At 40.7% G+C, this 26,935-nt stretch overlaps 2 protein-coding genes and 1 long non-coding RNA gene across 4 annotated transcripts in view; 1 reads left to right on the plus strand and 2 right to left on the minus strand.

Annotated features, from left to right (window-relative positions):
* The window catches only part of PTPN14 (protein tyrosine phosphatase non-receptor type 14), a 111,901-nt gene extending 103,943 nt beyond the window's left edge, over positions 1-7,958 (minus strand). The window contains exon 1 of the mRNA XM_048299755.1: positions 7,865-7,958. The gene's annotated coding sequence lies outside the window, so the exon portion shown is untranslated. The remainder of the gene's footprint in view (positions 1-7,864) is intronic.
* A 1,850-nt stretch (positions 7,959-9,808) lies between these two features.
* LOC125324180 lies at positions 9,809-10,359 on the minus strand. Its single transcript, XR_007202848.1, has 2 exons — positions 10,303-10,359; positions 9,809-10,219 (listed from the first exon to the last, which is right to left on the minus strand). It is a non-coding gene; the product is annotated as an uncharacterized LOC125324180 (long non-coding RNA).
* A 9,995-nt stretch (positions 10,360-20,354) lies between these two features.
* Positions 20,355-26,935, plus strand: part of CENPF (centromere protein F) — a 35,800-nt gene continuing 29,219 nt past the window's right edge. The window contains exons 1-5 of one of the 2 annotated variants that reach the window (XM_048299285.1): positions 20,355-20,442; positions 20,920-21,124; positions 22,472-22,668; positions 24,881-24,996; positions 26,002-26,093. In XM_048299285.1, coding sequence (XP_048155242.1) covers positions 20,963-21,124; positions 22,472-22,668; positions 24,881-24,996; positions 26,002-26,093 — 567 coding nt within the window. In that variant the 5' untranslated portion in view covers positions 20,355-20,442; positions 20,920-20,962. The other variant, XM_048299286.1, reaches the window with a different exon arrangement.

Here is a 26,935-nt window from a genome sequence, read left to right on the forward strand (position 1 = left end):
AGCTGACAATATTGACTAATAGACAAAATGACTAATTGTCTCCAATGTGCACCCGCCCCTTGTCAGATGTTTTGACAGATTAATTAGTGCATGGGTGGCAGTCTTCATACCTCAGTCAGGTTCAAGGAAAAACTGTAAGACTACATCAGTCTCTCCGGATAAACCCATTTGTACATCAAAAGAGACAACCAGGCCATCATTACACAAGGTTTTGAAAGCTCGACCTATCCACAGTAATAATTTACCCTTTCAGCAGTGAAAATTTATATGCAAATGTACACTACAAGAACTTAGAGCCATTCTGTGACCAACAGTTTTAGGTTACTACACCAGCAGCAAGGAACAAGAGCAGCCAGAGCAAAGCTAACACAGAGCAAGCAGAGATGATCTCATACCCCAAGCTACTGCATTCTTCTTACAGGTGCTTCTTTTCATTCCAGCTCCAGAGAAATGCTCATCGCTTCACAAAGTCAGGCAGGTCCTGAGGTGGTATCAGTAATTTTCTTCCAGAACAACTGTCTCAATTACTGAACCATAAATCTGCATTTCTGATTTTGCATATTCAAATGCCCATGGCAATCACCAATCAAATGCAGAAACCAGAAAAACTTTCTAGAGGTGAACCAGCTTTAGAGGGCAGGCCATGACCAAAGAAACCAAAATCCTTATAATACATGCCAGCACTCCCCAACACACCGTTTGCCTCTTGCACCAAACCGTTTCTTCTCCTCTTCCTCAGACTGTAATTCCAGACATGTATTTTGTCTTTTCCTATTTGTAAACTTCCCAGTACATTCTACAATACCGAAAGGAATTCAAAAACATTATTTTTGAATTGAAATGTATCTCTCCATACACAGAATTGTATTTATTTAAACAATTCTCTGTACATAATGTTAAGCAGCATGCAACATCAAACTGCATAGCAAAAGCCCTAAAATATGCAAAAAGCAAAAATAACGTTCATCTTTAAATAGCAGCTTTTATTTCCCCCTTGTCAGAAAGAAAGATAATAAGAAAACAGAAGTGAAATTGTCAGCAACAAACATACTTACCATTTGGATGCTAAATGTTAACCCACCTCAATAATGCCCTCCTGCAATATTTGAGTTTTGTTTTACAAATGAGATTTCCAATAACACAAAGATGCACTTTAGGGCACCAAGCTAGGAAGGGCAACATGGATACATGGAAGAGAACTTGCAAAAAAACGCTGTCACTGCCTTTCTTTGCTCTCAAAAAGAACCTCAACAAAGTGGGGATCAGCAGCACATCAAAACTGTGATTTAGCTTCCTCTGCTGTCACAGATTCCCACAGCACAGTCTTGGCAAAGGTGGAAGGACTCACAGGACCTTTATTCAAGTACGTCTGAGTGAGTTGTTTCATTCACAAGCAGAAACTTGCCCTGTCCACCCTCCATTCTGAAACAGCCAGAGCTCTGAAGCTCTGTCAGTATTTCTGTCTACCAGCAGCAGACTGCACCAGTCATCCCCTTCAATTAGCAGCCAGTTTCTTGATCTGGTAAGCTGACCAAAGCATCTTCCTAAACAGGCTGAATCTTCACAACACTATGAAGAATGTAAATAGACATCAATTCCACTCAGAAGCTCTTAAAATATACCAAACTAGGAAAAACAAGAAAAAGAAACAAAAAATTATTATCATTTCAGATGCCTGTTTTCCAGGACCTTTGAAATAAATTCCCACCACCCCCAAAGCTCATCAGGGTTTTTCTTTCTGAGGCAGGTCTGTTCACATCAGGCATTTCACAAAGTTCTTAGGGGAGAAGTCGGATTTCCTCTGAAATCCCTCTTTTTCTATATTTGAGGTAAGACTTTCAAGGCCTGCTCCCTTCTGAAGGTATCAGAAGTTTCACTCCACCTCAGCACAGGGCAAATTAAGCCACTGAATATATTGTTTTTCCCCTCTCCTCTCCCTCTGTCCTGGTAAACAACAGGCACAATGTTTTGTGTAGAAATTCCTTTACACACTGTCTCCCTTTCAATGCACCTAAGATAAGCACTGCATATCACATACCCAGAAAATGCAGGGTTTCCACTACCAGCAGGATACCTTTTGCACTGAAAGAACAAATAGAAGTCCTGCATGAAGAAGTCAAAATCAAAATGGCAACAGCAATAGACATCAAAAATAGGATCTGGCTTCTATCTGTTGAATCTCTGATGGGCAAAGTCCCCTGATTTTGCCCAGGCTTGTCCAAAAACCTGGCTTAATTATCATCACCAATAAAAACCTAAAGGCATTTTATCTACAAGGTAGTGAATGCCTCCTCTCAAAAGAGGGAGTTTCATGATAAGAGCTAATCTCAAAAACCTTAGGAATGCAAACTATTTTCTCAGTTGTAAAAACAAGAAAGAATTTCACAAACACAAGTTAAAACAACCACTGGTAACCTCCTGCTTCTCTACACTGCCAACTTCTCCTGGGCTAAGGCCCTACCTTTTGTCCTTCAGAGAGATATGCTTTGAATCCAGCCCAATGGTCAAAGGATGTCCCAAGAGAGGACATCACTTTTATGCACCTTTAAAAATGAGAGCCTTCCCATAAACTTTATTTTCTAAGTTCAAAAAGCAGTGCAAGGCTGCCTTCACAACAGCTTCAGCCTTTTGAAGAGGGAAGTCAAAGTCAGTCCACATTTTATTTTGCAGATAGCTGCCAGGCAGTCCGTAAGACAGCTCATTCTGGCTGCTTAGACTACCTAAAAGTTGCACAAGTCCTGGCTTTTTATTCTTTAAGCTATAGCATAGTTTTCTGAAACTTCTACAGACAACTCTTAACTATGTTATATAGTACATACACTAGTCTGTTAACATGAGGTGTTGATTGTTAGATCAATCACAATGCCTGCCACTAAATCAATCTTTCCCCCAGCCTGCAGATATGCAAGGATTCCACAGTGTTGGTACACAATTTTTTGGCAATATTTTCTGTGAAAGACCCACTAAGTTGCAAAAGATGTAGTTATATCCATAAACCAGTCCCTGTGCTTCTCACAGCCAGACACAGAAATATCATTCTGTTACAGAAATCAAAACTATTTATATTAACTACCCAAGTTTTTAAAATACCCTTTGTTCATCAGAAAACATACTAGAAATCATAACCAAATTGATTAATAACAGATACCAGTGCTATCTGCCTTTTAAATGAAGCCTAATCATCACTTCTGTTCCTCTCTATGCCTGCCCAGGCCACAGCAGAGCATGTCTCAATAAATTAAAACTTGAATGCGTTAAAGACTTAAAAGTCTAATGCATACTTTCCATGAAACCTGAACATATACAAAGAAATTAATCTTTCAATTCCACCTGCATGAATTTGTAATTAAAATCAGCATCATTCACAGTACAATACAGAAACTAAATTACTATACTGTCTAATCATCGGCCCAATATCCTGCTTCTAACAGCGGCTTACCCTGTAAGAAAACATACAAAATATCACAGCAGGCACATATAGCATGATCTATCCTAAGAGAAATTTCTCAATCCCTGTCATAGGGCTGATTTATGCCCTAGAGCAGTACAGTTAACATCCCTTCAGGTGTAGCTGTGACTCTTCCTCCCATCCCTAGAACAGTTCACTCATCTTGTTCATCCTACTAGGCTTTTGGTTTGTATGATCTCCTTCGGTGGTACACACCAGAAATGTTGATTTAGGAGTATTATACACATTGTCTTTCAAACTACTCCCTATAACCAGTCATTGTATCAAAAGGTAACAGCCAACCACTATTTTGCACATACACATCCTACCTCCTCTAACCAACCCCCTTGAAACAGTGCTACACTAATATTTTCAGTTCAGCTTCATACAAATATTTTTCAATCACTCTCCTTTGACAGGCAATCACAAATTGATTATTCCAGGTCAATCTGAGCATCAGTTTAATAGCATCCTTTGTGTCATTAACACCATATTGCAAAACAATTGTGTCATTTTTCTCCTGCCCAACACTAAGCATTAAGAAGGTGCACAAGTTCAAATAAAACATTGTTGAAATCTTCCTCTCCAACTTAATAAATACAGTTAATTTACAAACCAGTAACATGAACAAGTAATTTGATTATTCCGTCTAACATGCACATTCTTGAATTTATCAGCATCATCTGCTATGCTTCCCTTTCACCCAGCTTTCTTGGATTCCCTTTACAATTTCTCAGTCTTCTTCAATCTTGCCTAATCCAAACACTTTTGCATCATTAGCAAGTTTTGGCACACCATCATTCATCTAGTTTATTAGATCACCAACACACATGTTCACCACCCTCTTTTTAGAGGTGTTTATACATCACATAATGTAATTTTAGGTTTACATTGTTACTGACAAAATAAAAAAGTATTCTTAGTCATAAGGACAGGTAGACTGACTGAGAATTAGAAAGGAGAGTTGCAGGTTCCAGAAGACATGCTTGGTGTTGAGCAAAGCTCAGTACCTAAACTCTAGAAGAGCAGAAAATAAGACTCTCACAATGGCTACAGGACATCAGAGGGGTCAGTGTTCTCTTCTTCCCAAGCCAGCATGCATCCATTATGTCATACACCCAAAATCCTCCAGAAAAGTCCTTTGGTCAGAAAACCTTTTTCATGTTAGCTAAATTCATAGTCCCTCAGATATTCACATATAGCTGACAATAACATGCACAACTGCTTATTAGGACAGCCACGATAAGGTGGGAAATACATTTTAGAACAAATACACACTTCTTTTTACATACTTTGTGCTGCACCATAATCTTGTGTCCTTAAATCCTTTCACATTCCAGATTTCTCCTCATTCCATCCTACAGCCCAGAGGAAAGGGGAAGAGTCATGGACTGCAGTTCCAGCTCCTGGGGCTATCTCTACATTGGTGAGGAGCCCTATGCCTTCAGAGGGTGTGACAGGTCTCCTCACAGATCACCTCTTCAGCTTCACATGCACAGCAAACCAAAAGGCTTTAAGCAGAACATGGGCACCTCATGGGACAGGCTACACTTGCTCTGGACATGGACTGAATCCAGCACCACCAGAGGAAGCTACGTCTGCCCACTGAGTTTTAAGGTCCCTGCACCAGGCACAGGAGGATAGGGGTTAGACAATGAAACCAAAATCATACTTTTACCTCAAACATGGACTTCAGCTCCATTCCTTTAGGAACTACTCTTTAATTATTACTTTTAATATACATTTTTTAATAATTTCACAGGCGGAGGCAGCAGCTTTCAAGAAATCTCTGAATAGAAAACCAATAGATTTTGAAAAAGGAACCCAACTTTTTCACATTAAACTTCTGAGAATCTTGTGCACAATCTTGTGCCATACTCCCTCCTCACAGGAGGAAAATCTACACAGTAATGGTTTATTTTCAAAGATCAGGATCTGTTCCAATGGAACTCCACAAAGCATAATAGGCCAAGGCATGCAGTACTTCACAGTGGACTTAGACATAAAAACTACTTTTATGGCATTTGCTCAGCATAAAAATTAAGCCTTTATTGAAATCTTCTTACAACTGAGCTGGATACACATGCACAAATATACTGCATACTAGTATTATAGCTTGGCTCCTGCAAGGACTTGTATACATGTTTATTATTACATATATAAAAGAAATCCCATGGTTTCAAAGGTACTATGCATGAAGGCAAATTGAAGCACATGGGTGGGTCTCTGCAGGACTAGGACCTATATGCTACTGAGCAGCACTGCCTGCTGGAAACTTTCTACCTGTTGTATACTATCAGCAGTTTATACATTCCCCCCTCAGCTGACAAACCCTTGCAACAGGATTTGCTTCCAGCTGAGGAGATGAAGTTAACATACACTTTTCATACTGCATATACCTATGCTAAATATAAATCCGTATTAAAATGAGCTACTTAAGTAACAATTAATCAAACACAGCCTCACTGCATAAGAAGAGAAACAGAATGAAGAGCAGCAGATTAGCTCAGCAGTACCAAATAAACATAGAAAAAGGAAGCCATAGAGTTATCAGAACAATGCACACACCTCTATTTGTGTGTATATATATAAAAGACTTTCTCCATGACTGGAGGAGCCACTGGTGGCCAAAACAATTTGCTAAGTGCACAAGAGTAGATGCATTTCATAGAAAGCCATTCCATACCTAAGTTACAATAACTGACTCATGGGCTTCTGCTGGACGAGAATGACCAGGAGAAAAGTCAGTCATTAGTACTAACACTGGTTGCTAATTAACCCTCATGAACAACGCTGCACCAAAGCTACTTCTGCTACTATTACAGAAACATTTAAAAGGCACGTGTAAAACTGTAAATATAATGTACATACAAAAGCTCAGTACAGAGATCAGCCCAGCAGCCCCTGCTCTGGCGTTGGTCTGCACCACTGGATTCCCTGAGGATGCATCAAGACAGTCATGCTATACAGCTTCTCGCACACAAATGCACTGGCAGAATTGATGGCCTACAAGCTCTGCCACAGATTTTAGGGGCTACCTTTTAGCTGATGGACTGTGCTGCAACCCATAAGTTTGCGAAGCTCCCAAGTTTTGCATCATGGCCCATGAGATACACACAAGTGTCCTCTGTAAGCAACTCTGGCACAGCCTTCTGAAGATGCCAGAGAGAGTTCAAGTACTGCCGATAACTGAACAGGTCCTAAAGCTTATTTGCATTACTATAATATCAACACACACTCTATTTTACACCGTGTAACAAGTATTAGATGTCAGCTACAAAACCCCCAGAGGCCAAGAGCAAAAGCTGTTTAATCAGTATTTTGTCACTCATATTTGATGGGACATTCTCAGCTGGACAACCAGAGAGCAGTCTCTGCTGGGGCTGCCTCCCCTCACATCTCTCCCCAAAAAGTCCTACCTCCTCTCACAATATGGAAGTTGGCAGGTGGTGACTTGTGATTTTGGGGGGAGCCATTTTATATGTATATTTTTCCAAACTCTGAAGAAATGCAGCATGTAACTGTGCTTTCGGAATAACCAAACCCTGTAACAACTATCTGCACAGAGTTTAAAGAAAAAAGAACTGGCTTCTGGTAAAAGCATTTCTTCTATGGTTTCAGGCTACATGCCAAAAAATCCCAGAAAACTTCTTGGGATATTGAATACTGAATCAGCCTTTTATGGGTCACTGTTCCCACCTTGTTAAAGTTACAAGCAACCAAAGAGTTGCTCATAATGGAAACATATGATTATTTTACGCAAATCAGAGAGATAAAACGTTCTCAATAGGAAAGCTCCAGTACACATTATATCCACATACCACACATACATTATGTAACGCTTGTCCCAAATACACCCCAATAAAGTGAGCTGGTTTGAGATCTTAACAATTCATCGAGTTTGCCACATCAGAAACGAGAGTAGATGTCACTCTTCCCTGCCTCGCCGCGATCTTTGCTGTAGCACTCGGCAGAGCTACAGACTTGCTGAAGACGGCCAGTTTAGGCTTGACTGTAACTAACAAAGAGCAAGGTAAAGCCCCGGGCGGGGGGAAGGCAAACGCGGGCATGCCGCGATGTAAATAGGGGCAGCCCAGCACGGAGCCCTGCCCGTTCCTCGCTATTTACAAATACCTCTTGACTAGACAAATGCCGTGTTATCTGGGTGTCTAACAGATTAAATTCACGGGCTGGACGGACCGCCCGAGGCTCGCTTATCGCAGGTCACCGACTGGCATTTATAACGCAAGCATGGCTATTTTGGTGGTTCACAGGCAGCGGTGCACACCCGGCGGAGCTGCGTTAGCACGGCGAGCCCAACGCAAACGCTGCCGAGTGCGAGGCAGCGCTCGGGCTGTTTCAAAGTCTGCGCGGGGACGCGCCCGAACTCGAGCGAACTCGGCGGCGGCTCCTTACCTGCTGGGCAGCGCGGCGGCTCCGGCTTTGTGCGCGCCCGCGGGAGGCGGCGGTCCCGGCCCGCGGCTGCCGCCGGCACCCGGCGCTGCGGAGAGAGAGCGGCTCCCGCCGCCCCGGCCCGGCCACCGCGGGGAACTTCGGCGGGGCGGCCGGGAGGGCGCTGCGGCCGCCGGTGGCGGCGCGGAGGGCCGGGCGCCCTGAGCTCCTGCTGCCGGCCGCGGGGTGCGGGAAGGAGGGAGGCAGGGCGGGAGGGAGGGGACTGGTGTCCCGTGGGGGCGAGCGGGGCCGGCGGGCGGGCGAGCCGGAGGCGGCGGGGCCGGGGCTGGGCTAGGGCCGGGGCGGCGCGGGGAGTCACGGCCCAGGAATGCCAGGAATGTGGGGCGGCCGCTGCGGCCGCGGGGCCCGGAGACGTCGGGGACGCGACTTGGGATTTCTTTTCTCTTTTTCCTTCTTTCTTTTTTTTTCCTTCTTTTTTTAACTCTTGCCCCCTCCCCAAGGAAGGAGGAGGAGGGCTGAAACCCACCCCGCGGAGGAGGGAAAAGGAGGGAGGAAGAGGAGGGCACAGGCTCCTGCCAATCCGGGCGGGTGCCGGCGGCGGCTCTCCCGAGGAGGGCAGAGCTACCAGGTGCGGGTGCCAGCCCCTTCCCGGCCTCTTCCCGCCCCTCCTGCCTCGGGGCTCCGCGCACGTGTCGGCCCGGCCCGCCCAGGAGCACCGGCGGAGCTGGGGGAGCACCCCCAGACAGACTTTGGGAAGGGGCAGGCGGGGAGCCGAGACAGGCTCTGCACGTGTGGGCCTGGAAGCTCCTGAGATCTCCTTCCAGCCCTCCCGTACGAAGGCGCGGTACCGCCCTGCTTCTCTGTGGCCACTTTTCTGCCCTTCCTTAACTCCCTGTCCGTCTCCTACAGCCTTGCGCGACAGCATTGTTTGTCCCTGTGTTTGCTTCTGCTCTTCCCATCTCAGTCCTTTCGGTCTCCTGCTTACTGTGTGACCCTCACTTCTAGAAGGGTGATTATCCCTGCTCTTCCAGCTGCACAGAGGGTAAAACACCCGAGAATGGAAAACACTTATGATCCTGCTGTCATGCCTGTGCCTTGCTGGAAAGCAAGCAGGAGAAAACCTGAAGTTGGCCTAAAATGTGGTGGCTTGTAATTACACGAAATGCCCAAGACTTGGCAGATCTGATGCCTGCTATAAATGAGAAAAGGAGCAGGGAACACATCATGCTGTAGGAATACCGTCAGGAAGGTTGAGACTATCAACAGGTGTTGAACATACCACACCAAATCAAGTAGGCTTAAGAGCAATGTGAATATTAGAAATTATGTGTAGATGCTCTTGTGCATCATAGCTAATGGGCAATTTGCAAAATTATTTTTGCCTGAAAAACTACACTTATTTAAAATTATCCACATTCCAATAATAATCCACATTCTAGAAAGTATGTACAAAATACCTCTGGTACCAATGGGCATCTACAGAAATGTCAAAGGCAGGTATCCCTTTAAAATAACTGTGATGCCTTGAGGAACTTAAGGACTCTTGCAAACAGGGAAAATTATTAAAAATAGTGATAAATGAGAATTGATACTATTTTGGAGTTGGTGTTACTGTTTGTTTCTTGTATACCTTACTGAAGGAGTAAGTGAGCAGATTCACTGAAGTCAGGATTACTCAGGTTATTAATGGTAAGAGGATCAGGAGCTGAGAGAGGGAGAAATAGCACAGATTCGTGATTTTGATAGATAAGTAATTGTATTTAAACACTGTACATGGAATCACAAGCCTATGCCTTACCTCTGGCATAGTAATATTATAATTACATTTTGCAAGCACTCCTTTTCATCTGAGACTCTCAAACATTTTACAAGCACCACACCTTAATGAAGTAAGTAATTATCCCCATTTTACATATGGCTACACTGAAGCACTAAGAAGTGACACCATTTAAGATTTAAACTTGAATTGTACTTGACCACAAGTACAACTGTACTTGTAGATATGAGAGCTTAGAGTAACAATCTGGAAGAAACATCAGGTGTCAGGATGAGATGATAAGATGGATCATGGAGTCGCTGTGCTCTGAACGGATACAGAAAAGGGATTTCTTTACTGAGTAGAAAGTTGCAAAAGAGGGTAGTAGGATTCAACTTGTTTGTTTGCTGTCCTGTTTTCCCCATGCTGGGCCGGGTGTAAGGATGCTGTTTTTAACACAGTAGTACTGACTTGCGCATCTATGCCTCAAGGTGGTGTGCTGGCTCCCCAAAGCCTTTTAGTCGAATTCCTGGTTTGCAGCTGGTCACTTTCACTTCCTCAGGTCTCTCTGCATTCGAAGTAGACTTATTTAGGGACCTTAACTGCAAAGGAAACGTTTTTACAAGAATCACTGACACGTTGAAGGAAGGCAAGATTTGTGGGGGAGATTTGGCATATTGGTTACCTGCAGGACTGGGTCCCCTAGAAGAGATCAGATTACCTAGAATAAATAAAATCATACTTCTTATCAGCAAGAGCAACGTCAGCTCAACAAACTGCAAAATAAAATACATTGCAAATTTACCCAAGCAAGAGAAGCTCCCGAAACTGAGAATGGTGATGATCATTACTTTTCATGACATTACTTAATGCAGTGATTAATATGTGTATTAGACTCTCAGAGACTGTAGCAGCAGGTGCTTTAAAAATCAAGCTTCCCAGACATTATAGCTGGGTTCTGCAAAGAGGTTTCCATAAGCAAATCTGCTGTGTTGGTGGTACTACAGTTTTCTAGGACCATTAAAACCTGGAATCTTTACATACATCTTTGTTCCTTAAGAGCAGGCAGGAGTGTATGAATTTGGGATTAAAACTAACAGTTCTTATCTGCTAGTTGGGGAGTGATTTAATAAAAGACTAAAACTAGTGTAGGTGTTACTCAAACTGTTTCAAGAATTGGAGGTAAAAGTGATACAAATTATTGATTTGGTTCCAAGTGCCTGTGGTGGTTCAAATTTGTCCAGAAAACCTTGATGGTTAATCTTGTATCAGTCATATGTGGGCTGGATTATGTATTGTCTTTCTATGCTGCTAGAGAATTTTACAGCAATTTTTTTTACCTGAAAACACGACACCTCTAAATTATATTTAGAGATTTTATTGACTTGCCATAATGATTTATGAACTCTATCTCAAAAATATTTCCTCTGCTCTGGTATAATTTAATTTTTATACTGGATCCTTTTACAGTATCACCAGGATTATTGTATTAAGTGCTCTACAAAACAGAAACATCTAAATAGCATACAAATAGAAACATCCCAACAAATGGGAAATAACTTACTGACATAGGACTGTACCTCAGCTACCTTAGCTACCAGTCTTTGGCCTGATGTTGGGCGTGTAGCAGCACATCCCTGTGTCTGTTTTCTTGTCTGAAAATTGAGAAAATGATAGTGATCTTAGGAAGGTGCTTTTTGATTTCCAGATGAAAGCAACCTATAGGAGAGATATATTATTTAAATTTTTGTACCTAAATTTTGGATTTGGTAGGCCTGAATGTTGTCTCAAACCCTCATGAAAATAAAGCCCAACACCATTCAGCTTGACCAAATGGTCAACTATCAGCAGAGGAAAACTGACTTTATCCATGTCAAAATATAGGAGACATTTATTATGAAACTGTGCAATGAATTTTGAAGTGTCTTAGCACTTTGCTGCAAAACCTGTATTAAACGTATTTTGAGTATGTTAAAGAATCTTGTTATAACGTGGAAAAAATCTCGGTCCTTGTTGGTTGATGAAACCGTCATAACCTGTTTCATACAAAACTGTCTTTAAACTGTGCTTAAGCAACAGCTGGTGGTTTCTCCTGTGAATAGTAGATGATGTTTCATTAGCTTTACAGTCATCTACATTACAATCAAATCAAAGAATGCAGTTGCAACACATTCCCAATTTGTATTGTAAATGTGACCCTAACAGTGTTCCTAAAATCTCTGTCATGTGCTACAGCTGGGTACACTGACCTGATTGTAATGTAATGAGCAGAAACTTAGTGCACTAGCAGAAATTCCCATTCCTAAAATTATGTTAGTTCTTTATAAATTGATACTTTCAATGTTTGAAGCTTACCACAAAAAAGATTTACTTCTCTAGTATCCAGTGCTCTCATTAATTATTCCTTTTAATATTGCTTCTCAAAATAATCTCTTAGAAAAGGAATTTGGATTGCACAACCTTGGAAAACAAACCTGTTGCTACCAAGCATGAGCTAACATGTTGTAGTACTCTGTGGCTTATCACAAGTAAGCCAGCACCCAGTTTTGTAGTCCAGAAAAAGTTTTGGTTGATTATCTGTGCAAATAAACTACACTGTGTTGAATATTCTAGTTTGCTTAGAGTTGTATTCTGCCTGAGGACTTGTTTAATACCTGTGTCTCTTTCTAGCTCTCCAGTAAGGGCAGTAAAACAAAATACCTTTTAGTATTTGCGAGTAAAGTAATGAACTTTGATTCCGTGGTTGCCAGTACTCCCAAAAGGGATTTGGGACGACAAATATAGTTTACTGTGCAACTGTTACTGCTGTCCAAGGTAGGGTAGTCCAATGACGGAGTGAATAACATTTTTATAGTTTTCATGGATTACCAATTTGGATATTTTTGAACATACCATTTAGCATGGTATTAGGTCCTCCAATTTCTTTAAACAGTGGCCTCTTGAACAAAAAACAAAACAAAACAAAAAACCAAACCAAAACCAAACCAAACAAAAAATACTAGCTTTTAGCAGAACTTAGTTTTTCACTGTGCCTTGAAGTCAGTAGAAACCACTGATTCGTAGATGCTTTAGTGGCTGCCCACTTTCTGATAATCTTCATGCATCTCAGCATGGATTTATGTGTCTGACTGTGGGCACCCCATTGAAAATACTTTGTTGGCACTTAGAGCATGGATTTATGTGTCTGACTGTGGGCACCCCATTGAAAATACTTTGTTGGCACTTAGAGGTAAATGATTTCCTGAGAAAGCAAAGAGCTAATGTCATAATCTAAAATACGGGTTTGGGACTTTCACAAACCTGTGTAACTTGAATTGAATCATTAATGTTTGCTTATCTCTATGAAATGGGTCTAAGACCATGCTTGGATATGAAAGTAGTCTGAAACTCCATATTTTAAGGTTTTCTGAATGATTTTCTAAAGTGCAGTGTAAAAGACTAAAACCTCAGCTAGATGTATCTCAGCTTTTTGGAATCTGTATATTGTTTCTAAAAGAGCTCTGATTCTTATTCTCACTTCTGGTCAAAACAAACAGGGAACTTGCTCTGAGAGCAATTTGGGATGCAGAGAGGTGTATATATAAATATTATTTTCTATGCTGACTATCATTTATGTGATAAGCTAGATGCTCTGGAAAGACTTGAAATACGTACAAACATTTTCCTGGAAAGGACTAATACAAAAATAGTATAGGAAATATCAATAAACTCTTGGCATTTAGACTTGGAAGAGGTGAGGAAATCAAATGATAACCAAAGTCATTAAGATGTAGAAAACGGTTGTTTTCTCCTTCCATACTTAGTCTGTTGGATCATTTCAGTTAGTGGCTCATAAACTATGGGTTTTTGAGATGGGTTTCCTACTACAGTTAGTTGAGTGACTAAAAACTCACTCTAGACCTTGCCTGTAAAAATGGCAGAAGTAATGTTGAGGTGGTTATGGTGAGTATAGGATAAGGAAGTGTACTTTTGTCTTATCTAGTCAAACTTTTCACAGAGAATCACTGGAAGATTTTAGAGACAGCATTAAGATAGGTAGAAGCTAATAAGTGATTTGATTAGCTTGTCATGAATGGTTTAAGTTTCTTATGGTTTAATGGTTCTTAATTATCTCACTGACTGATAAATTGTTTGACCAGTGAGTGAACACAACACAAAGCATGATTAGAAGATTGTCAGATAAGTACCTGCATAAAAGTTACACATACATATAAATTTATATACATATATATATTACAAATATATGTGTATAATCAATAACAGTGGAATTTACTCCCAATGGATTCTTGGTTGTTCAAAGACCAATATGTCAGCTTAATCCCTGGGTTTCAGGCTGCAGACACATTGTAGGTTTAAAGCTCCATGTCAGTGGCCAGGTTAAGTCAGATGGCAAGCAGTCAGCAGGGCTGAAATGATGTAAAGATTTAACCTTTTAACAGCAATAATGATGAGTGGAAACGCTTATCTAAGTCTTGCACTGAGCAAGAAATTGGAAGCTGAACAGGAGATACCTGCAGATAACCCATGTGTTATATGAAAGAATTCAGTGTGCTGAACATGTCCTTTAGTGGTCTGGTGACTCCTGTCAAGTGTGAGGGAAAGGTATTCTTTCCAGGATGATCTAGTAGTGTGCCCAAGCAGGTGGAACACCATGGAGAAGGGTATCCAGGACCTGAGAGAATGAATTGTGCTGGAAGTAATCTATAGGGATTCAAATAGAAAGCAGTCCCGTGTAGATCCAGATGAGATCCAGTGTACACAATCCATGAGGCAGAAGTTTGTACAGAGCTGCCTTTCTCCACTTCTGGAAAAAAAAGAAAACCAAACAATAAAGCAAAAAAAACCTGTCTGCAGGTTTGGGTTTTTTCCAGAAAAGTTCATATTGTTTTTGTTTCAGAAGCCTCATTTATTTTTAAAGTGTGTGGGTGCAGCCTCAGCTTCTGTGAAATGATGTGTGCAAATGCAGAGACCCAGTGTGCAAGTGGCTCAGAAGGTAACACCCACCTGTCAACAGTCAGTCAAGGTTATGTTTTGCCAGAAGGAAAAATCATGCCAAACACAGTCTTTGTTGGCAGAAATTATTTAAGGGTGAATGAAGCAGAAATTTGGAGTTCCTTTAAATGATACTCTACTGTGACAGAGGTGAAAGTAATTACTGACAGAACTGGTGTTTCCAAAGGGTATGGATTTGTATCTTTCCTGAACAATGTGATGTTCAAAAAAGAATAGAATCACAAATCAACTTCCATGACAAAAAGCTGAAACTGGAGCCAGCGATTATAAAGCAACAAAACTTGCATTCTTATGTGCATCCTAGACCATAACAAAGGAAAAACCAAGTATGAACTCAAGACTTCAATTTAGGTAGTTCAAAGGAATGGGATGTTCAAACTGAAGATAAAGAATAGCTAGAACAGCCATGATAAATGATCAAGAACTTAGAATAGAGAGGCCAACAAAGAAGAAAACTCAGACTTGTGAAGACAATCATGCAGATATCATGGCTGTATACCACTGGGAGAGATGGCCTTTGTGGAAAAGAGAAATTAAGAAGTATTAAAAAAAAAAGTAGTAAAGTAGTTAAAGGTGATAGAGGGAGAAAATTATTGAATGTAAGCCAAAGAAAAAACAAATCTTAGACAGGTCTGACAAGAAACAGAGGTAACCTAACTTACCAGCTGGCATTTTCTAAATTCCCCATTTTAAAAAAGTGGTGGTAAAGGTGGAAGGAGTCAGAGATGGCTATAAAAAAGTACATGCCTTTTAGATTATATGTAGTACACTTCTGTCTTAACTGCTTTTCTCAATAGATAGAACAGAGTGATACTCACAGTAGGAGTACTTGTGTGTGGTTAAGGGTACAGATCTAACAAAAATGGGGGCCAAAGGAGATGCAAGCTATAGATCTGTGAAAATTAGGAAAGAGTGGACCACAAAGGATACATGTTCCCATCTTACCAAATGCACTTTGAAATCTGATAACTCATTGCCCATAAGATATAACAGTATTTGATAGTACCATGACTGTATTTTTTTGTGTTAACATACGTAGCATGAAACATTTGCTTGATATCGTCATTTCTGGTTGGCAACAGAACTACAAAGAGAGAGAAATAACCATTGGGAAAAAAAAAAAGTGTTCCAATCTTATTTATAGTTCAGTAACTGGTAATTTGAAGCCTTAGACAATATGGACTTGATGTGTCACATCATAATGTAATTGCTGTAATTATTTATCATTTTCTTAACTGTACATCAGCCCTTTAAGCATTATGCTAATGGCTGTATTCATAGTGTTTAAAAATAATGTTTTTAGAACAGGAAAGAAAGACATTAATACCTTTTCACTACTGTAACTATTGCTATAGCTACAAACCCTTCTTCAGATGGGACGGTATGTGTTCACTTACATAAAAAAACATTTCTTTTTATATGTTTGCTTTCTTCCTCCACCCTTCCAATATACTAACAAGTGTTAAACAAGTAACATTTACATTCAAAGATAACATTTACTAACATCAACTAACAAGCAGCCAGGTTTTCAATCCTTTATATGGTTAAATAATTTACTATTTTTTGTTGCAGTGGGTCTACCCTTGGAACTGCCCAGCAGCTTTAAATTCAGCAGTTAACACTTCTGCAGAAGTTTGTAGATTATTTAAAAATTGCAATAATGCAATGCAATGCATGTAAAGGTCAGAAAATTCTTTCCTGTAATGAAAATTATTCAGAGTAATTGCCCTAAATATATCAGGGACTTAACTGAAAGCAGAAGCTGTAAGATAGTTTTACCCCTGTAAAACGCACTGATTATAAACCACAAGAATTCATTTATTGTGGAAAGGTTTCTTATTACCATTTGTCACAGATAGGTGTTAGGGATTAGAGCACAAGGACTTAGGGGCTTGTTGCATGATGTTTTAACTCATTTAAGCTGGTATCCCCACAGCCCTCTTTACTCTCTCCTGCATATCCCTGTTTCACCTGCTGAGCTGGGACAGGCATTTATCTGACCAGACAATGCAGCACTTTGCAGCCCAATGTATATGTGTACATGCTGATGCCACCAGAAAGGTCTTTGCTTGACATAGTACCACTTACCTGGCAGTTCAGGTCAGCACCAAAGTTGTCACAAAGGAGCAGTGGCAGCACGCAGGTGGGGGACAGGAGGGAGGGTGGCAGTGTGGCAACATTGCCTGTAGGTGTTTTAAACTGTCAGGAGCCATACCTGTGGGTCCCTGTCCAGCACCTGCCTGTGATTCACTCTGTCACCTCAGACAAGCCAGGTAATCTCAGTCACCTTGTCAGTACTAGGAAACCTCCCTGCTGGTATTCGCTAGGCTGTACTAGCCAATGTGATCCCGAACAATAGAGCAACTGTGGGTATTTTATCCACTAATACATTCATCCGGTTCACCTTGCACAGGTGTCAGCACTTCAGTAACAGTTTCCATTGGTACATAAAAAATACTGTAATACTCACTAGAGAAACACCCCCCTCTCCTTTGGGAACAGAGTTATAATTTGTGGTATGTCATGGTCCCTGATTTTGTTAATAAACTGTGAGAAAAGATTGTGCAGATCACTTCAACCTTTTTAAAGAGCAAAAGGCAGTTAAGAAATCTAAGGCGTAAGGTCTCTATGCATCCCAATGGCATCCACCTTAACATTCATTCTGTTCGCCAAACAAGGTACGTGTTCTGTGAAAAACCATGTAGAATAGGGAATCTAAGGGTGTATAAACAACCAAACATTGTCTTTTACAACAGTAGCTCTCTGGTTTTTCCTAGTGCAGACTTAACTTTGCAGCTGCAGTATTGACACCTAAACTGGCACCATCTTCTCAGTCACCTTCATGCATTGGCAGAGATGGGGAATTTTGTTTTCCAGAGGCAAGAGGCATCACTTAGGGTGGGGTTTGGGTGAGGCTAAGGAAAATGATCCATCTTTCTCCTCTTTCACACGCAGCCTGGCAGAGTGTCTGCCTCTGGTGCCTCCGCAGGGAAGTTGGGAAGGTGGAACCCCATCAGACAGAGTGCCTGGACCATTTATCTCTTTCCCTGGGTGAACGGGGTTGCTACAGCTCTTCAGGTGCTCTTTGATGTGTAGATGCATTTATATCTATGTGTGCATATGTATTTATATATACACTTACATGAATTTGGACTTTCCTGGTGGATTCTGAGTCTGGTAAGGAAGAATATGGAGGAAAAGCTCCATCTGGTTTCTGCCTCTTGTAGTATCCAAGTGGGGGGAGGTTTTCTCATTGAACGTTCTTTTCCTTTCTTTCCCTTCTGGTTTTGTTCCATCACATGCTCTGACATAAGCTGTAGCAATACAAATTCAGTCTTTAATGGCTTTTGTATTCTACTTACTGTTCTGGCCCCTTACTAGAAATTGTAGTAAGGAATGCAGGTGAGAAAACATAAATGGTGATTTTTAGCACTTGGCAAAAACTGAATGGAAGTTCAAGGACAGAGAAAAGCCAATTCACAAGACTTGAGGTAGTTTTCTCTGCTCAAAATCATGGGGAACTCTACAATAGGGGATTTTGAGAGCCTCTTAGAAAGACCTTAGAAATTCTAGCCAGTAGAGAATAATGAAAATAATTACAAGTGTTAGGCAAACTGATTGTTGCTATTAACACCCTTTATAACTTTTTATTATTTTTTCAGAGCATTTGATCTTTTTCTTGTATCTCATAGTTCAATCTTACATTTACTAGTATTTTCATTCTTATATTTACTTCTATTAATTAACATATTGATACTTATGAAGCTACTGTAAAAAATAAGGTTGAGGTGGCAAAAGAAAAAGCAAGTTTCTGTACTCATTATGAGTCTTTTTATCTTTCATGATAATTAGTTAATTCCTGCAAAAGTTACATAACAGTTGTCAAATATGAAAGAATTAATTTGTAAATCATTAACCCAGTACAAACCTGACCATTCTTAGAAATCAGCTTCAGAAGAAGTTTGACATACTTAAGTTGACAACAGTGTTCAGGTTCCCTTTTTTTAGCCTCAGTTATCCAGATATGAATCAGACTGCATCTTCAAAGCTCAGCACACAGCAGCTGATTTTCATTTTTCATGCCTTGTAAGAACCCTGAAGGCTGTCTCTACTCATTCTTCCCCTTCTGAAAAATATGCCACCAGTCTTGGAAGTTGAAGCTGTTTCACTGAAGCCTTCCCTGAGGGATTAATCATGATGAACTAGTTTAAATGCTAGGGCTCCATGTCCATCAGTCGTCCCACTGTAATATCATCTGTAGAAAATGAAAACTCTTCAATTTTTTCAATTGATTATGTAACATTTGTTACTGTCCAATGGGAAACACTTGTTGAAAATAGCATATAATGAGTATTTCATTCTTATAGAGCATTTGCCCCTTGTCCACCAAGCAGAGGATCCCCTTCAGTTCAGACTGGTCCTCAGCTTTCATGAATTATTTGGCAGTACTGTGTGAGGGTTTTCAATTCCTCTAAAGTTGTTCCTGCTCCGCTGCTGTTTGTGCTCTTCCCTCAGGAATGCCTGCACAAAGTTCACCATGGAACTTTCTAGCCTGTTTGATTGGTTTGGTTTTTCCTAATTATAATTTGTGAAAAGGTATTTATGATGGATCACTTCCATCATTGCAATGGCTTGTTTTGTTCGGGAGATAGTTTGGAGATGTTTTAACAATGTGCTGGTGAGTTTGTTGTGCCATATTTATTTATAATAGGAGTTCTCACCAGCCGACTGGTGAGCTGTTTAACTTCTCAGGGAAGATTTGTTTAACTCGATTTCCTAAATATGATTAAAAGAACAGTGCTTTAGTAAATATTCTCAGAACGATTACGAGAGGCAGGACGTTTAAACAGGTAAAATGATAATCAGATCATAGAATCACAAGTCACAGAATCTGATGGAAAGGAACATTGCGCTTCAAATCCAAAACTCCCCTCAGAGAGGCAGTTGGGGGGTTAGGGAGAGGAATACCAGAGGGTTTGAAAAACCAGTGACAGGTACCCAGGGAGGTCCACAGGAACATGAGAATCCTTCAGCCTTCAGTGTTGCCATGTCTGTTCTATGCTCCGTGTTAGACCATACTTACAAACTATTTGGGGCTTTATGAATGTGTTTGTATTTCTGGGTAGAAAATGTGTAATACTGGGCTAACTTGCCTCCCTTCGCCTCAAAAAAAACTAAAGAAGAAACAAACCCCAACCCGCGGGAGCAGAACTGAATACGAAAGCACTTCGGGATCCTTCCGTTGGTCTTTCCTAGTGAATGGGTGATGACCAAGACAGCACGTTTCGTTCCTTTTCTCAAAACTCAGGTTCTCTTCGGGGTTGGGAAAGTGGGTTTGGATAAAGATCTGACGCTGCCGTTACACCCCGCAACTGCGGCTTTTACCCCCATCCCTTTCTCCGGCCTCATCCCCTTCCCGCCCCGCCGCTCCCCCCGCCCAACTGCGGGCACCACCCCGGGGTCGCCCCGCCCAGCTGTGGGCAACGGCCTCGGGCGGCCGGGCGCCTGCGCCGCCGCCTCCAATGGAGTTTGAACGCTTCCGAACCAGCCACTCAGGAGGGCGGGCGGTGCCGGGCTGCGCTCCCATTGGCGGCGGGGCCGGGGCCGCGTGGCGAGCGGCGTGGCGGCCGGGCCAATCAGCGCGCTGGGGCGCGGCACGGCGGGGGCGGGCAAACGGCCGCGGGGCGGTGGCGCTGGGTTTGAGTTGCGGCGGGAGCGGCTCTGGCCGTGAGGGGCTGAGAGTGCCGCGGCTCATCGGCAGCGGTCGCCGGGCTCCGCGTCGCTGTCACCGGGCTCCGTGCGGCGGTTAATAGTGAGTGAACGGTCGGGTGCGGGGTTGACGCTGCCAAGTAGCCCTCCTGTCTCGTGAGGGCTCTCTCCGCCTGTCGTTGGTTACTAGTTTTAGTTCCTCTGAAATGCCCCGAGCTCAGCCGCGTTGCTCTGAAAAGTAAGTAAAGAAGCGTCGCTGATGCCCGACGGCAGCCTTGTGTTTTCGCAAGGAGACGCCACCTGAGGTAGAGCTGTCAAAGGCAGCTCTAAGTGTATAAACTCTGTTGCTGTCAGTAGATTGAGTAGAGTGAGGTTTTATGATCTGGTCTTAACTGCATAGAAGTGTGTTAAAATAGGACCTAATATTTTAAGTTGCTGCTGGGTTTTTAGATCAAGAAGCCTGTACGGTGGTGGAATGCTGTATTCTAATCGCTGCTAAGCTTAAAAAATGCAATTTATTTAAACGGGACGCTTACTTAACCTCTTGGAAGGTCTCATTGTAGTTGTTTTTGTGTTTCAGGCAAAATACTATCCATTTGGTGTGAAACAAGAATCCGGCCAGCATGAGCTGGGCTGTGGAGGAATGGAAAGAGGGCCTCTCCCCCAGAGTCCTGCAGAAGATCCACGAGCTGGAAAGTCAAGTGGATAAGCTCAAAAAGGAGCGTCAGCAAAGGCAATACCAGCTAGAGACTTTGGAGGCAGCTTTGCAGAAACAGAAACAGAAGGTAAGTCAAAATGCCATTCTCCATGCCAAACGCTGTTATAACAGTTTCTTATCTGGTGGTTGTTGTTTTTAGGGGATGGGTTAGTGTTTTGCTTCTTCCCCCCTGACTGAAAGGAAAGGTAGCACAGAATTATAAACTGTTTATTTTCATCTTACTTCATACTCATCATATTCTTCCCTCTGTTTAGTTCTTTTTGATTGTTAATGTGATTCCTGCTTCCTATCTGTTTGGCATGATTGTCTATTTCTAGGTATTTAAGTGTACTTTGAGGTTTTTCTACAGCTCTTTGTGATTAGGAAAATAAACATTTTATTGTTATACCTGTTAAAATCTGTGCTAACATCTGGGCCTGTTTTATATACCAGAGCTGCACAGTTAGCAGCCTCTTCCTATTTCACCTTGCCTACAGATAACCATAATCTTTTACTTAGTTTATGTAATTCCTTGGTTTTTTTCCTTGCAGAGACTGGGGGTTTGGGATTTGGTGTTCTTTTTCATTTTTATGGCTGTAATTTTACACCTCATCTAACTACCCCATCAGCCCTCTAACCAGGGGACCAGACACCCTCCTGGCCAGGGTCCTCCCATGCTTCAGATTAGCAGAGACCCGTTTGGTTCAATTTTGTTTTGTAGTATCTAACTATAGCTCAGAGACAATTTACAAGTGTTGCCTGTTAGTCCCATTGTGTTGCTACAACTTTCTAGGAAATCCTAAGCCTAGTAGTTTTTTTTGAGCTTCTTCCCACGAGTTTCCAGGAAATTGTTTTAACCATCCCAAGAAATGGCTGTGCTCCCCAAACCAAAATAAGGGATGCTTTAAAATTCTGAGAAGTAGTAGGTAATACTATTTTTCAGTCAAAAGAACAACACTGTGCCAAAGATGGTACCCCTTAGGTGCTCCTCCAGGGAGGAGAAGGACATCTTTCCTGCCAGACTCTATCTTCAAAGCTGTGACCCTTGATAAAGATTGTGTACTCTGTGGAGTGAGCCAAGGTCTTCTGGCTGCTAAAGATAGGCTGGAAAGGGAAGTGAGATGATTTTTGAAGAAGATGGACTAATGATGATTATTAGTATTTAGGGATTGATCAATTTTTTGAAGAGCTTGTATCTCGTCAATAAATAGAAATTGTCAATGTCACTGAGTTGATTTTCAGGAAATGTGGGTTTTATTCACACCCAAGAATATGTAAACAATGTGTACATCTGAGGTTTTTAGAGCTGTCAGGATTTTGAAGTGTCAGGAAGAAAGTAACAGCACGTAAACTTTGTGTTACTGAAATAATAATAAATGCACCAAAGTATAGAGAGGAGTTGATAATTTCAAAGATGTCTCTGTATTCCAACTAGGTTGAAAATGAAAAAAATGAATCTGCAATACTAAAAAGAGAAAACCAGAGCTTGATGGAATTGTGTGATAATCTTGAGAAAGCAAAGCAGAAAATTTCACATGATCTTCAAGTGAAAGAATCTCAGGTCAACATTCAGTCAGGTCAACTGAAGTCCAGCAAGAAGGACATTGAAAGGCTAGAACAAGAACTGAAAAGGTGAGGACTTGTTGTATGTCTCTAAAATATTTACAATGATTATTTTGTCTTTTTTGCTCATTTAATATGTCCTTCATGGTATTTTAGTTTCATGTCATACTTCTTTCAGAATTTGACTGAAGTCTCAAAACATTAGCCTGTTTTTACATACACATGTGCATATACAAACTTCTACATGAGCTCTTGTGCTACTTGAAGCAGTTAGTGCCTGTAGTTTCTGTTTATTTAAGGGCATTCTGCAGTGTCATGGGAAATGGGAGCCATCCATTCTGTGATTTTTTTAAAAAAAATTTTGTTTTTTTGTTTAAACAAACAAAAAAGCTAACACAACTGAGGCACTTGGCAAAAGTAACCTGCAAAGAACTTGGCGTTGCAAGCAAAGTACACGAACAATTCACTCTGTGAGATGAAGTCTACCAATAAACTTTGAGCTCTGAAAGAAGGAGGCAGGAACTTCTATTGGAGTCAGAGAGGAAGCTGCCAAAAGCAGTGGTACTGTGACCGAGACACAGAATCCAGTTGCTCTGGTAGAGTGGTGCCTAGTTCATAACACCTCAACTTATAAACACTGCTGAGACAGTGTCTGTGTGTTGTCTGTAGGGGTGGAATGCAAATCACACAACACAAGAATCTTCTGCAATGCAGGCACATCTTACATCCTTCTTCTTCTGAGGGTGCTACACAAGTGGAACAGTTGCCCAGAGTGAAGGGCTCTCACCTGTTAAACTTGCTCTCATAGAAGAGGTGCCCTTCATTCTTGAACAAAAGAATTTCTGAAACTGTGTGTGCTCATAAGGCTGAGTGTTCTGTCTATGCAATAACTTGTTGTGCTAGTAATGCAGATTACTGTCACAGAGAGGGTTGAGTCTGGGCTACCAGGGTTCTTTAGGGCTTGGGGTATTTGTTTGTTTTTATTTTCACAGCCTGCACTATGTTTGCTTCCTGTAACTTTTGGATGGCATGCCTCATACATGTCCTGATAGAAGTAAATAAAGAGGAAGTTGTGTTGTTCTTTCTGGGTTTTTTTTCCCTTTGCCCAATCATTTTTTGAAAGCTAAAGAGAGTTGAGGTATTTGACTCCTGTGAGAAACAATACAACACAATCATTTATGGTATGTAGAAACACTAACTTTGTGCAATGAGTTGCTGAGATCCATCAGTGAAAAATCTAGTGAGATTCAGCAGGGGTGATAGAATCACACTAGTGTTCTCTGTATCTGCTGTCAAATGTTGGGACAAAGAGGTTGTGAGCTGAGGATATGTGTTCCATTTATCTATTCCCAAAATTTAGTCTGGTTTGCTGAGTTCCCCCTTTTCGTTATAGTATTGTACATAACTGTTCTCTACAAAATATATATTTATAATATAATACAAGGTATTACATGTACCTTGTTCTTGGCAATTGTTTTTGATTTTGTATTTGTCTGCATTTTGTTTGGTACGTGGTCATTTGCCATCCCAACTAACAGTCCACTGGGAGAGGAGTACTTGGCATTGTGTTGTAAAGGAGGGGAAAATAAAAAAGGCAAGTGTGGAGTCACTGATGCAGTGGGCTACAGCCTGAACTATCATCAACCTGTGCTCACTGAGCAGGATGAAAGTTACTGTATAGCCTCTGAACTAGTTTTATATATATATAGGTTTCATTGGATGCCCTTGTAACTCTTCAAGCTCACAGAAGTCACTTGAATGGGTTGCCTACTGTGGTGTTTTGGGTAGTGATGTAAATGGAGCACATGAAAAATGTGGACAGTATTCCCTTGCATTTTCATGAGGTATGCACACTTTTCTGAAAGTGTGTAGTATCAGAACATAACTAAAAGTTATGTTTCCTGCCATAAAGATGCTCACTGAAGAGTAAGAGTTTGATATTCTCAGTGCTTACAGTGATTTAGGTATATTTAGCTGAACTACAGCTTTGTACAGTGAGACCTCAAGCACTTCTAACAGATTTTTTTCTACCTGGGGTTTGGTTTTGTTTTTTAGCTCTGACTCCTGTGTAATTGATTAACTGTTGAAACTCTAAATAAAGTGTTGTTTCTTTATTTGTGTTACACCATCTGAAAATTTTCAGTGGATGTATCTTGACTTGATTTTTAAACTAAGTCCTTAGAATCATATAATTTATTATTGTATGTTATGCTCTTAAAAATAGATCATTAACTTTTTCGTTTCCGTTATTAATTTATGCTGCTGCTTCTTTCTTAAACAGATGCAAATGTGAGCTTGAGAGAAGTCAGCAAACATTAACTGCAGGAGATGTATCATTCAGTGGCACTCCACAGAAAAGTTTTACTTCTCCTTTAACACCAGTTCGAAGTTACAATGGTAAATGATTCTTTTCTTCGTTCAGCATGTCAGTTTTCTTGGAAGGTGGAGTATTTTAAACATTACACTTGTACTGAGTTGCTCAGTCCCTCTTACATAGGTTATTTTAAGAGTGTCTACTTTGTAGCACCCCAGATTTCAATTTTAAAAATTATTAGTGCAGATTGAACACATCACAAATATTACATCTTTTCAATGCTACATTGATGGACATGGAATAGTAATAAAATATCCTTCAATAGACTGCAGCAGTATTTTGAATGCCTGTTCCTAGTGTCAGCTCTTCCCTTCATGTAGTGGGGATCAAATTTCTTTCTCCATGTACCATGGGTACTTTAACTAAAATGCAGTCAACAGTTAAATGTGTTATATCTTTGGAAAATTATTTCTTGTTTAGACTGTTACTGTGCATAATAATCTACACAATTAATGTTCTGTATCCATTTCAAAATATCACTTCTATCTTCAAATTAGTGACATCAAATAGATTTAAATACTTGAATGAACTAGAAAAGTGAAAGGAAGTTTCCTTAAGTGGAGAACTGTTTTGTAGCCAGACACCCTTATGCACTTTATGCTGAAAAACTTTGATGTGTTCAATATTATACATGTTATTTACCTCTTTCAGTGCGGTGAACAAATGTTCTATGAGTTTGGCATCTCAATCTTACTCCAGTGGGAAATCTGAGATAATCTCTTACACTCTTGTTCCTTTTACTTTCTTTATGCATATCTGGAAAGGGGTGCAGTTAGTGGCAATGTCAAGCATGGCACTCCTGAAATAGGGATAAGATTAAAACTATTTAAATAACTTTATTTAAAATTGTATTCCTGGAGAGATACTTTCCCTTGAAAGCTGGAGTCTTAAATTCATTAAGATCATTGAATCATAAAATATTTCAAGTTGGAAGGGACCCATAAGGATCAAAAAAACCTGGCTGGATTGGGTGAAAAACTGGTTGGACTAACATAGATTATGAAGAAGTATTCATCATGTCTTTGTAGATGCTAAGTTTGAAGAACTAGAAGAAAAATACAAGCAAAAAGTACAAGAAAATAAAGAGCTAGAATTACAACTGAGAACCATCCAGCTAAAGGTAAGTATCTCTTAGGAATGGCTTGTGTGATATCTAAGAAAGTAACCACCGAGTGAACTTGGAAAATGAAGTGTAAAACTAGTGAAATATATTCTACATCGCATAAAATATAGTTTCAAAAGGAGAGAGAATTAATCTGTGTGTACTGCTATTCAGAAGTAGTCTTGGAGAATTCAGAAGAGCCAGCCTCTTTGAATAGCAAAGGAAAGAAGGACATTAAAAATGAGAACACATCCTTCAGAAACTGGAAGTCTCCTGCAAGCAAGGACGAGATAAAACAGTGTCAGTTATGCCAAGTTAAATACAATAGCATAATAAAATAGCCTTGAAAAAGATTGTGAGAAATAATTCACACCTAGAAAATAGAAACCCATAAATCTTTCAAACATATAAGAAGAAGGAACAGTATTAGCTGATCTCGGGCAACAAGATGAATAAGATGTGAAAGCCCTCAAGGAAAAAGCCATTGCAGAAAATGTAAAATAATGTTTTATTTAGTATATACTATGTAAAGGTTTAAAAACTTTTCTATACCAGAGCCTTTTTTCATTGGGGTTGAATCTGTGGCACAGCCTCAAATTGAAAAGTCAGAAGTAGTCTTAAATTGGATTGATAAAACGAATAATAATAAAAAAATCACCAGATACAGAGAATATTTGCCCATTAATTGATAGGGCACTGCAGCGTGGGACTGTTGAATCACTGTGACGTGCAATGTTGCCTCATTCTTCTCTTGACACTGAAAGGGGACAAGGATGATGACATCAGAAAAAAACCACTTACAGTGCTGATTCCTGGAAATACGGTTTAGTCAGGCCAACTTTTTGTCCTGGGCAAACTGT

The sequence above is a fragment of the Corvus hawaiiensis genome, chromosome 3 (genome assembly GCF_020740725.1).
Source record: "Corvus hawaiiensis isolate bCorHaw1 chromosome 3, bCorHaw1.pri.cur, whole genome shotgun sequence".
NCBI classification, from domain to species: Eukaryota; Metazoa; Chordata; class Aves; order Passeriformes; family Corvidae; genus Corvus; species Corvus hawaiiensis.